At 39.3% G+C, this 13,523-nt stretch overlaps 1 protein-coding gene across 1 annotated transcript in view; it reads right to left on the bottom strand.

Annotated features, from left to right (window-relative positions):
* Window positions 1-12,731, bottom strand: part of DCK (deoxycytidine kinase) — a 33,687-nt gene extending 20,956 nt beyond the window's left edge. Inside the window, exons 1-2 of the mRNA XM_047857551.1 lie at window positions 12,408-12,731; window positions 6,417-6,532 (exon numbers count right to left, since the gene is read on the bottom strand). Coding sequence (XP_047713507.1) covers window positions 6,417-6,532; window positions 12,408-12,525 — 234 coding nt within the window. The 5' untranslated portion in view covers window positions 12,526-12,731. The remainder of the gene's footprint in view (window positions 1-6,416; window positions 6,533-12,407) is intronic.
* Between the last annotated feature and the right edge of the window lie 792 nt (window positions 12,732-13,523).

Genomic DNA, 13,523 nt, shown 5'->3' on the forward strand with positions numbered 1-13,523 from the left:
TCAGTCAGTGGACCCTGTGACTCTTGATCTTAGGATTGTGGGTTCAAGCCCCATGTTAGGTGTAGAGACAACTTAAAAATAAAATCTTTAATAAAATAAACAAAATCTTAAAAAAATAAAACAAACCAACAAACAGTCAAATTCATAGCTAGCTATAAAAGAACAAAATGGCAATTCCTAGGGGTTGAAGGAACGGGGCAAAGGAGAGTTGTTTCATGAAATAGCTATAGTTCTTGAAGATGAAAAGGTTCTAGAGATGTTTTACAACAATGTAAATACCCTCAACACTACTGAACTGTACATTTAAAAATGGTTAAGATGGGGCACCTGGGTCGCTCAGCTGGTTGAGCATTCGACTTTGGCTCAGGTCATGAACTCCCGGTTTGTGAGTTTGAGCCCCGCATCAGGCTCTCTGTTGTCAGCACAGAGCTGGCTTAGGATTCTCTGTACCCACCCTCTTCCTGCACCTCCCCCGCTCATTCTCTTTCTCTCAAAAATAAACATAATAAATAAATAAAATAGTTAAGATGGTAAAATTTATGATATGTGTTTTTGACCACAATGCAAATATTAACCACACACAAAAAAACTACACATCTCCTTTTATTTGGATTTTCCAATATATATAATCCCTCTTACCCAAAGTCTACTACATGAAAATAATTCAGAGAACCAATCCTGACTCATCACCTACTGATAAAAATAATAATCAGCTAGTTGCTCTAAAAATACAAATGTTTAAATTAAAACTAAAGAAAAAGTCTGTAGTAGAATTTTACAGCTTTGAAGGTGTTAGTTGTTGTCTGAGTTTAACTTTGAACCAAATTAGAAAATAAGCCAGGATATCATTTTCTAGTTTTTCAGAGTGGCTGAGAGTCAGCCCATACAAAATGTTTCCTTTTGATTCTATGCATTAAGTTTTTAACACCACAAATTGCTGGGTTTCTTGCATGCAACTATGGAGTCAAGCATAAAATACATATTAAAAATTTATCTAAAAAAACACTGTGTATCATCTTTACCATATTGAGTGTAATTTTATCTGTTTTTCCCCCTCTGAAAAAGGACCCAGATGAAAAATGTGAATGGGTTAAGGTCAAATTATATTATGTAAAAGTTGACAGAACATCTTTAGAAAGCAGCTTAGCTATATTTATTTTTAAAAGTCTAAATCCTTGGGCCTACTTAATTTCACTTTTGGAAATTTGTCTTAAAGAAGTAATCTAGAATACAGATTTAACCACAAAGATGTTTATCACATTACTAAGCAAATAGGCTATCATTTCACTATTAGGCATTTATATTATGTAAATACTAGTACATGCACACAATAAATTAGGCTGCCCTTAGAACTGTTTACAGTAAACTTTTAATAACATTTTTAATTGCCTTTGATATAAACATTATGGGAAGAAAAAAGAAAAGTACAAAATTATATACTGCTGTGCCAAGTAAGATCTCTAGTTTTCTCCGGGTAATAAGGTTACAGGTAAGCTTTATTTTCTTCCTTTGGTAATCTATGATATTTTAAGTTTACTGTATAACTTTTTTTTTTTAATTATGTAGCTCCCCAAGTGCCAAAATTGGATATAGTAAATTATTATCTCAACTGTATATAAGATACATATAGGGTAGTGGGATTATGGATCACTTTTACTCATATCTTTAATTCTGTAACTCACTTCATGATAGAACACTTTATTATTTTGCAGAAAGCACAACTTATTGTCAAGATAAGTGAAAACCAGAAATATCAAGTAAAGATACAAAATCATTAATCTTTTAACTCTAACTGAACTTTGTAAACATTGCAAAAGAGGTGAATTAAGTTCAACCAAAAAAGATCAGAATCGACCAAATAAGATAATCGTAACATAGCCAACAAAAGTTATCAAGTGATCTCAGAAGGTATGAATAGAAGTACTTTACCAAGCATACCTAATTAATTTTCAAGAATGACTTATCAAAAAATGCTGTTATTTGAAAAACAGGTATCCCCTAAGACTTCATCTCGATAAGAAAAACATGACAGAGCAGAGATATGTCCCTAACAGTTTGTCCAACTCAAAAATAAGTTAAAAGAAAGTAAATCAAAGCTTTGGGCTGAAATAATATAAACCACCAAACAAGTGATTATTTGAAATAAACCTTCAATTCAAAGATTGAAAATCATCCGAGTGGTACCTTTAAAAATAATCTTATCAAGGGGAGGGAGGAAGAGGGGAGACAACATAATCTCTTTAGGTATTTTGCCTCATTATTTTGGTAAAATTGGTTCAGCTTATCAACAGTATAGCAACATTTCAGCCACTAGATGGCAGGTAAAAAAATAAAACAGCTAAAAAAAAGCATGCACAGCATGCAGGTGCAAATTAAGTTACTAACTAGGGGAAGAGATCAAAGGTACCAATAACCCAACTCTTCCAACTCTACAGCAACTGCCAAGAAGTGTGATTAAATGGAGAACATCCAAAGTAGGACTGACCCTGTCCGGGATGGTTTCTAAAGACAGTCTACTTCTCAATATTGACAGCCTTCTAAGAAAACAGATTTGGACAGTCGGTGATCCATACTTTAATACCAAGAAATAGATCAGAAATGGGTCTGGAGAAGAAAGACTCCAAGATGATGGAAGAAAATCCCATTTCTTGAGTTTAGTAGAGGTCCAGGATAAAAGAAGAAAATATCCAAAGATACAGGGAACCCATACACCACTATCCTCACATTCCACAACCTTAACCCCAAAATACTATCCCCACCCTGTCTGAAATGCCACCTAGAAGTACCAAGCACTAAAGAACATAAATAGACCCCAATACACGTACAAATATAAAGCTGTCCTCTAAGAATGTGCACCAAAACTCAATTAAGGTAATCAAATTTTAATATCATGGAGACATGACTAGATTATAGTAAACTGTATGACGAAACTATTTGTTAATAATATTAGGATTACTGACATAGTAGTTATAAAGGTCAACTTGGAATTTTGACTTTGGTACATGGGAAGAAAGTGCCCCTGCCCATAAACATGAGTATCAATCAGATCCATGAAACCAAGTCTTAAAATAGAGACAGATGCATCAATGTGTCAGTCTGATGACATCAATTAGGATAATATAACTAATTACCCTGGGCTCTGATTCTAAGCTTTTTTTTTTTTTAATTTTTTAATGTTTTTTTATTTTTGAGAGAGAGAGAGGAGAGAGAAAGACAGAGAGTGGAGGGGTGGGGGCAGAGAGAGAAGGAGGCTGCAGGCTCTGAGCTGTCAGCACAGAGCCCAAAGGAAGGCTTGAACTCACAGACTGAGAGATCATGACCTGAGCCGAAGTCAGGGGCTCAACCGACTGACCCACTCAGGTGCCCCTGATTCTAAGCTTAATAGACAACCTGCTTACTATAAATCTGCCTTCCTATATATATTACTGCAATGTTTTCAACCTCTCCTCTCCAACATAACTAAAAGGGTCAATAAAATCCCAACACTAACAGTGATTTGTTAGGGCAGTCATTTTTAAGTAGGAGGCATCCCACATATTAAAATTCCCAAGGGACTGTTTGTCATTTTATAAAGCATCCCAAAACTTTGAGATTCTTAAGGGTTCCTTCCACTGGTGGAGAATTACGGGCCTCCATAGAGAACAGAATGACCTAATTCAGTGAATCTGACAATTACACTTCTCCCTACAGATTAAAATTCTGGGTATGGCAGGGGTGGCTGCCTAGGTAGTTCAGTCGGTTGAATGTCCAACTCTTCAATTTGGATTAGGTCATGATGCCAGGATAATGGGATCTCTCTCTCTCCCTCTGCCCCTCTCCCCTGCTTGCATGTACCTTCTCTCTCTCTAAAATAAAAAAAAAAATTTTTTTTTAATAAACTTTTGGCATTTTGGTTTTTATGTACCAGTTTCTGCACCCCAGGTTAATTATATGCATACTACAAGGGAGAGATAGTTAAAGTGCTAAATAACCAGTTACACATATTTAAAAAGGAGTTGGCAGCTAATGATACTAAAACTAGAATGGGCCTTTAATGGAGGTCAACTAACCCAATCTAGCCTGACATTACTCCAATGAAAGAATCCCTTCTGTATTTCTGACATTGGTTTAATTTGTCTACTCTCTACTAACACCTGAGAATAACTGCACTGATAGCTGACCTCAGAAATGAGGGGAAAAGAGGGGTTGGTAGAACACAAGTCTTTCATTTCTAAAGGTAAGTACACCTAAGCCAGGCACTTCAGTGAAAAAAGAGGCCACAAGACATACTTTGGGAGATAAAAATGCAGAGTGGAGCAAAGACAGAAAACTAAAGGAAAATGACAAAAGGACCTCAACAGGGACTTAACAAAATAAATCCAAACAGCAAATAAATTAATTAAATAAAGGAGCACAATCTCATTAGCAACCAAAGAAATGCAAAATTAAAAACATAAAAGACATTAAATACCCAACAGAATGACAAAAATTAGGAAGCTGGATAATACCACTTTGGAAAATAGGCATCACACAAAAACCCCACCAACCAATGATTTTATTTCTTCTTTCTAGAGAAAGTCTTGCATGTGTGCACCAGGTTTCATGTTCATAACAGGGCTGTTTTTACAACTAAACTAGAAATCACTAAAAAATTAATCAAAGGTATAGAATGGAAAACCAGTGATGTCTGAATATAATTGAATATTATATGGCAATGAAAACGTACAAACTACAGCTGTATGCAACAAATGAACAAATTTCATAAACTTACTAAGCAAAGAAAGCAAGAGGGAAAAAAACTGCAACCAATTGATTTTATTTATGTAACATTCAAAAACAGAAAACTAAATTTTATTTCTTAGTCATATGTTTGTGGATAATTAAATTACTTTTAGAAAGCAGAAGAATTATTATTGCAAGAGGTATTTTATGTGAGTGGTTACCCCTAGCGGCGTTGTTACCCAAGGAAAGGAAATACTGTGACCGGAGGACAAACAGGGAGAATAAGAGTAATATTCTATTTCTTGACCTGGTTGATGGTTAGCTTTCAAATTGTTCTTCAGACTATACATAAATTTCCTATACTTTTCTATAGTTATATCATATGTTAATAAGAAAATGTTGAAAGAAAAAAACAAATTTACCCACTTTAAAATTCTACTTAAGGATAATCTTACCTTCCCCCCAAAGACCAAATTGAAATATCAATTTCTTAAAACAAAAAATGGAGTCCATGGGGCGCACCTGGGTGGCTCAGTCAGTTGAGCATCTGACTTTGGCTCAGGTCCTGATCTCACAGTTCATGAGTTAGAGCCCCACACTGGGCTCTCTGCTATGAGCACAGAGCCCACTTCAGATCCTCTGTCTCCCTTTCTCTGCCACTCCTCTGCTCATGCTCGCTCATGCGCTCTCTCTCTCTCAAAATAAATAAACATTTTTTTAAAAAATGGAGTCCTATGGAAAGGAAGTCTCTTCAAGATTCAGTCCTGGATTATTCTAAGGATCAGAATGTTCTAAGCACACCCTTACATTAAAGTTAACTATGCTTGGCAAATAGGTATGGGAGAAAATATTTTTGGTTATTCACAACCATATATCCTCAAATTCTACAGAGCATCCTGCTAATGATTTACATTTTAAATACTCAATTATTATTCCCAGACTCCTCATACCAACAGCTAAACTTTAAACAATAGACATTTTTGTTCAATCCTGTATCCTCAATTCTAACAAAGTAAGTTTCTACCACACATTTCCATTCTGATGATTTCTACTATCCTACTTTCAAGTTCAATTCTCATTTCTCCAGAAACAAAAGTCCTAGCAATCAGATCCCTTTCCTTCGTACACATACAATATAAAAATTTTGCCATAAAAAATGAAATCTAACTGTTATTCCTTCTTTCTTATTTGCAATATAGAATGGAAAGTGCTGGGAAATTCAAAGTTGTGTCCAGGGTGAAAGTCTGGCAAGAATGAAAAGTAAAACAAATAAGAGATAAATGCTTCTCTCTAATACATATAAAAGACTCAAAAGGTAAACTAATAAAAAAGTTATTGGGTAGGTTTTTTTGTCTTTGTTTTCTGTGTTTGCATGTTTTTAAACAAAATGTAAAAATCTACTCAAGGAATTTAATTTGCAATTAGATTTTTTGACTTTTTAATTAATTTTTAAAAACTTATAATTCTACTTGGATGCAATGAAGCACATATCTTAACTGCATCGCTCAATGAATGTTTACACACACACACACACACGTACCTCCCCCCCCCACACACACACATTCATCCATATATGAAGGTGAAGAGACAGACTTAAAGCTAGATTTGAAAATTTTATTGGAAAAGGGAAAACAAACAAAAACCCAAAGGTTAAATACTACCGGTCCTCTAAAGCAAAAGAATTTTACTTTACTTAGTTAATTTTATTTTCATACCTCACAGTCATCTTGTGCACTTTGAACATTGCACCATCTGGCAACAGGTTCAGGAACCACTTCCCAATCCTCACAGACCTGTTTAAGGATATTCACAAATGTTGTCTTCCCTGAAGCTGTTGTGACAGGAAAAGGAAAATTGAAGGAGACTTAGAAAAAAAAAAAAAAGCCAAAACAGTCATCAGCTTTTACAAAATTTATACTAGCAAACAATATAAAAAAACAAAAATATTCAATTTCCTAAATGTTCTCTTAGATTTGCTTTCTGAAAGGGTCCCTACCCACTTGTATTATGGACACTTGTTTGTTACTGTTTTTAGTTTATCAAAGCCATGGAACAGAAGAATTTTAAACCTGGTGACATTGTAGGCAAGGTGTTACAGCAGAAAAAAAAATCCTAGTCCTAGCCTCACTTTCCTTAATCAAGTAATTAGAGACAACTTTGCGGAAAATAGTTAAAACTATTCTTCCACTTAGATATGTGATTTTGGGCAAGTTACTGAATCTCTGTAAGCCTGTTTCTTCACAATACAATGGAAATAGTAATAATACCCTCTTTATGGAAACCACTGTGATAAACAAGCTATGAGTACAGTGACAATAACAGGCTCTTGCATTTTCAAAATTTTCCTCTCTACTTGCTCTATTTTCTCAGTTTACAAACAGGCTTACGTCCTTCCTATCTAAAACCAACTTAAAAATGGCCAAATGAACTATAAAATCAATATAAAGATGCATCCAAAACCTAGAGCTTTAGAATGAGAAATAATATGATTATATGACACTAATCATATGACACTATATGACATTAAGCCATAGTGTCTAACAGAAATTATAAAAACATTTTTGCACAGCACCCCTATAAGCAAGCAATAGCCATGTTTTTTCTGCTTCACTTTAAAGGTTCTGTGCACTTTATCCAATCCTTAAAAAAAACATGTTGTACTTTGCTTCTCCCTGATCATTCACTAGTTTCTGAAACACCTAGGAGGGAAAATAAAGGAAATAGTTCAGGTATAATCAGGGCATATTATATTCACTACTTTAACATTACCTGGGAATACATTCCATTAAATAGTAGGGGAAGTCTTGATCTAGAATTTAACAGGGTGTACCAATACTCCTAATGACCACCACACCCTTTCTATCTTAAGTCACCAAATGTGGTTTATATTAGGCATCTCTGGTCAACATAATGTGTGTGTTTCTCTCCTCTCTCTGTCCGTATGTATATAGAATTACACATACACACACACACACACAGATCAAAAAATATAAAAAAAGCAGCTTCTGAAAGCTTTTTTTTTTTTTTTTTCCAACGTTTATTTATTTTTGGGACAGAGAGAGACAGAGCATGAACAGGGGAGGGGCAGAGAGAGAGGGAGACACAGAATCGGAAACAGGCTCCAGGCTCCGAGCCATCAGCCCAGAGCCCGATGCGGGGCTCGAACTCACAGACCACGAGATCGTGACCTGGCTGAAGTCGGACGCTTAACCGACTGCGCCACCCAGGCGCCCCTGAAAGCTTTTTTAAAAAATTTTTTTAATGTTTTTTTTTGAAAGAGCACATGTGTGAAGGGGAGGGGCAGAGAGAGAGGGAGACACAGAATCCAAAGCAGGCTCCAGACTCTGAGCGGTCAGCATGAAGCCTGACCCAGGGCTTGAACTCATGAACCACGAGATCATGACCTGAGCCAAAGTCGGATGCTTAAGTGACTGAGTTACCCAGGCGATGCAGCTTCTGCAAGCTTACAAGGAAAACTTCCTCATCTTTATAAGCTGGATTCAAAGAGGGCAAAAAGAACTTACCTTTGATGTGAAGAACCATATTCAAACCTAGGACATTATCTAGGCAATAGAAAAGAAGAAAAACCAGAAGAACTTCAAAGGATCACACATAGGGCTAAAACAGGGAGTGGGGACAGGGGTCAGGGCCAATAAGAAGGTAACACAGAACAAAGAACTGCTGAGAAGCAAAACACAAAGTCATATTATCACCACAGGACAGAAGAAAAACTTTTAAAGATAAACTAGATGATCACTAGATTTAATCACGGGAAAAACACTGGTGACCACAGATTTTGTATGGGGAGAGTAATTACAGGGACTGTAAAGCATTTAGAATGGTAAGCAGAAGCATATATAATGATCACTGGACATTCACTGAGCTAGATGGAGGAAGGAAAGGAAAATATGATGTTCAAAAAGAGGATCCAAGGAATGTACTAAAAAATCAGGCATCACCCAGAGTCTGAAAGCACTTTTTTTTTTAATTTGTTTAAGTTTATTTACCTATTTGGAGAGAGACAGAGACAGAGTGGGGGAGGGGCATAGAGAGGGAGAGAGAGAGAGAAACCCTAGCAGACTCTGTGCTGTCAGATGTGGGGCTCGAATTCAGGAAACCTGAGATCATGACCTGAACTAAAAACAGAGAGTCGGACACTTAACCGACTGAGCCACCCAGGGGCCCAGAATCTGAAAGCACTTAAAGCTAGAGCATTCAGCTTTCTTCTGACACGCCTATAAATAGAAAAATTTCATGTGGTCATACTCTAAAATTTTAAGAGCAAAAACAGTTACTCTTTAAAATTACTCTTTAGTTCAAGCAGAGTAACAACAGTTACCTGTAGTTCCCAAATTAATCTAGTTCCTTGACTTTTTAACATTTATTTATTTTTGAGACAGAGAGAGACAGAGCATGAATGGAGGAGGGTCAGAGAGAGAGGGAGACACAGAATCTGAAACAGGCTCCAGGCTCTGAGCTGTCAGCACAGAGCCCAACGCGGGGTTTGAACTCACGGGCCACGAGATCACGACTTGAGCCAAAGTCGGACGCTCAACCGACTGAGCCACCCAGGCGCCCCTCTAGTTCCTTAACTTTTGAGGGGAAAGTAGGGAGCTGAAAAATAAGCTAATTAATAAATTAATATTCTATGAAAGCAAAGGAGAACAAGAACCAAAGACACTGACGTTAATAACTTTAAAAAGTCATGTGGAACCTAACAGAATTACTAATGGCAAACAAGCATTACGATCCAAAAATCATCTGTACAAACTATTAATATGAAAAGAAGCAGGTAAGGCCTCCATAAATCTAACAGAAGGGAGCATTATAGTAACAGAAAACATGAGAAGATGAGTTACGTGAGTATAAACTAAAATGACCAGTTAAAGTTCAAGTTCTAGGAATCACAAAATATTCTTCTACACACATATTAGCCATTTGTACATTTCTACTTATTTGGGACTGGCAAATAAGGTGGAAGGGACAGGAACAGCAGTGCAAGCACATTAACAACAACTAACAAACCTCAGTGTCAGGAAGACAAGACAAGTTGGAACACAACTCATCCAACATCCAAATAGCAAACTGTTATCTTACAGAAACAGAAGCCCAGTGTTACCAGATCTTTAGATACCACACAAGACACCAAGAATCTAGATGTTCAAAAACAAATCTCAAAAATTTTAAATGCTAGCAATTCATTAAATTTGTTTTCCAGGGGCGCCTGGGTGGCTCAGCGGTTAAGCGTCTGACTCTTGATTTCAGCTCAAGTCATGATCTCACGGTTCATGGGCTCAGTCCACATCAGTTCCATGCTGGTGGTGTGGAGCCTGCTTGGGATTCTCTCTCTGTCCGTCTCTCTCTGCCCCTTCAGTGCATGCCTTTTCTCTCTCTCAAAATAAACAAATAAACTTTAAAAAATAAAATATTTCCAACGTTCTAAAAAAAATGTTCTTAAATAAATTTTTTTTTCAAGTCTATGCTAGCCACTATTGTGCAAATGCAAGGCATCAGTTTGCAACTCTTTCCAGTGTAGGTAATGGAGAAGTCAGAGAAGAATTTTAAGCAGGGGAGTAACACAATTCCATTTATATACAGAAAGTCTGCTCTGGAGCTAGGTAAGAGAAGATGGAGATGGGGTGACACATTAGGAAATGATTCAGGTGCTGGGAAGATTAAAGATGCTTAGGGAGATCTAGATATATGTTGCTTAACTGGATTTAAGGAAGGGAAGAGGATTAATTCAGTGTGGTATCTAGGAGATGTTGTTGTTCATTCAAAGTTACTCTTGAAATGGCTTTGTTCAACTACTTCCTCCTTTATATATGTTCTTCTTTATCCAATAAGTGGCTATAAGGACTCACACTAGTAAACGTTCACCTTCAAAGAATGTATCCTAGGAGGAAATGAGAATCTATTATATGGATCTTTTCCACTGATGCCTTAATACTGGAGCAATGCAACAAGATGTCGTCTTTGAGGGTGTGTTCAGATATTTTCTACTAGGAATACTGTTAAAGCGTCTACTTTGCCTGGTCTTTTTAAAGAAGTACAAGGGCTTTGAATGTGGTAAGAATTCAAAAACATTTGCTGTATGCATGAATGGCCAGTACCCAACTTGGAGCCAAAAAAATTCTATCAGAACAGGAAGTATCAGGCATAGGTTTCCTGTGGTAGGAAATACAGAAGAATGTAAGTTCAGATGTACCTTGTAAAATGATATGCATGGTATAGTCTGCCCTCATCCGGGTTAGGAACAGAAAGGGCACTGGTCTTTGAATCATAAGCCAATGTTTACTTGGAAGTGGGGGAAGGGGTGAGGAGCTCCATGATATTAAGATCATTAAAAACTCTTTCCTTGTACTGGAATGTTTATAGCTATTTTATCCCTAAGCGTTAAAACTGGAAACCATCCAAATGTTCACACCTGGGGAAGAGATAAACTGTGGTATATCCATGCAATGGAATACTACTCAGCAATAAAAGAGAACTACAGACACAAGTATAATAGAAGATGGGATTCAGTAGGCAGAAAGGGAGAGGCTAAGTAAGACTTGAAGGTCACTGGGTGGGGAAAAACATATTTTAAAACAATGCTGGGAGTGTCTGACCACAGCAGACTGGCTGAGGTGTAGAGTTCCTCTTAAGAAATGTAACAGACATCACCTACTCCCCTCAGGCATTTGACAAAAGATGTGACTAAAAGTAAGTGGTAGACCTTAGAACATATGACCCACAAGGAACAGTATGGCCATACATAGATCACCTCCCACACAATGGAAACAAGCCACTCAAAAAGTAATGACTAGGCATTTAGTTACCTAGCCAATAAGGGTAGAACCTGAGAAGGAACAAGGGGGAAGGTTGGGGGGGGGAGGGTGCAACCAGAACTTATAAAACAAGGACCCTTGCCTACAGTAGACTGGGCATTCACTTGCAAATGCCCCTCTCTGTAAAGAGAGCTTTTCTGCAATTCTTACCTTTCTAATCTTAGATTCTAATAAACTTTTGCCTGCTGCTCATTTTATTCTGTGTCCACCTCTTCATTCTCCCAAGTGGGGAGACAACGAATCCCGGGTACTGAGCAACATGAAAAAATCTAAAAGCATTATGCGAAATACAAGAAGGGAGACACAAAAGGCTACATACTCTGACTCCATTTATATGACATTCTGGAAAAAGGCAAAACTTAGAAGCCAGATCAGTGGTTGCCAAGACACAGGAATACAGAGGGAACCGACGACAAAGGAGCACCAGGGAACTTTTTGAGGTGATAAAAATGTACTGAATCTTGACCATGGTGGTAGTAAAACAGCATTATATGTTTGTCATACCTCATTGAAAAGTACACCTAAAAGGATAATTTAATGTATGTAAATTACACCTCCAGAACTAACACAGCCCCAAGATAAAAACAAAAAGCAAAAAGCCCTCCCCTTGCGCGATCCCAACAAAAGGAGGAAACGGGCCCAAAGTGCACCTTTCGAGGCCCCCATGCCCGGGCATGCACCACCGCCTGACGCCCGGAGGCTGCGACGATCCTCGGAGCACGGGAGGGAAACAGGGCAGGACAGGGCAAAATGCGTTTTGGGAAGGGAAAGGGAAGGGAAGTAGAGACCCTGTCCGCATCCACACAGGCCTGAAGGAAGCCCTCACTAAGGGGAAGCCCCCCTGCTTGGGGGCCAACATTTCCCGAGGCTCCTTACCAATGTTCCCTTCGATGGCAATCTTCTTGATGCGGACCCCCTCAAAGCCGGTCGCGGGAGACGGGCAGCTCCTCTTAGGTGGGGTGGCCATTCTAGTCTGGTGGTAGTCCGAGAGCATCCAACAGGGAAGGCTAGGAGGCGGCCACAGGTGCGCGCGCTGGGGCTCGCGCCACTGCCGAACGTGACTAGACGCGCAGGCTGAGCTCCCGCCGGCAGCAAGTACCCGGGACCGCGGGTCTTGGGGTTTGATTTTGGCGCGCGGAGGCTGCCGACGGGGGCGGGACTGCGCCGCGACCGCCCGCCAGCGGGGAAGCCACGCCCCCTCCGTCTCCCCAGCTGGCAAAGTCTCTAGCGGCTCCTTGGCCTTGGCTACCGCGGGCGGGGCTCCTGCGTGCGCGCCCAGCACGTCGGGTCACGCAGGAACACAGGGCGGGACGGCGCGCGCGACGACGCGCCTCTTCCCAGGACCCGGGGGTGGCGGTTCCGGAGGACTAGCGCCGAAGCTGGAGGGCGAGCGAGGGTAGGGGTTGCCACCCGCTCTCGTCACCAGGATGGCCGGCCCCGACTCCGGAGAGTTCGCCTCTCCAGCGGGTCGTGTGGAAATAAACAGAGCATCTGGAACAGAACTGGCTGTGACGCAGTGTATGGTAGAAAAAAGCAAACGGATTACCCGTGTAGTCCAGTCCGAGGACAACGGTCAGGCTACGTCAGGCTAAGTGCTGGCGGGCAACCCAACCCTCAGGAAGTGTATTGCACTCTTACTGCGTGCCAGACAGTTTCGAGCGCTGTTCTTGAATTACCTCGCAGCCCAGTGCAGGAAATCCCACCATTAGCCCGATTTATCAGTGAGGAAACAGGCACTGAGAAACCTACTTGTGCAAAGTCTCAAAGTCCGTAAGTGGATCTGGCCTGGGAATTTACGTAGTCAGACGCCACTACACAGCAAGCTTTTCCTGATGTCTCAAACCCCTGTCCCGTTTGATTTGAGTCTCTTTTATGCTCATAGAGAATACGTCACACCAAAATGTGCCACTATGGCATACAGGTTATTTCAAAATAAAGGAATTTTAGAAATAGTGCAAGGATACTCTGCTCCTCCCTTGTACCCCCTGAAAG

This window comes from Prionailurus viverrinus, chromosome B1 (assembly GCF_022837055.1).
Source record: "Prionailurus viverrinus isolate Anna chromosome B1, UM_Priviv_1.0, whole genome shotgun sequence".
NCBI classification, from domain to species: domain Eukaryota; kingdom Metazoa; phylum Chordata; class Mammalia; order Carnivora; family Felidae; genus Prionailurus; species Prionailurus viverrinus.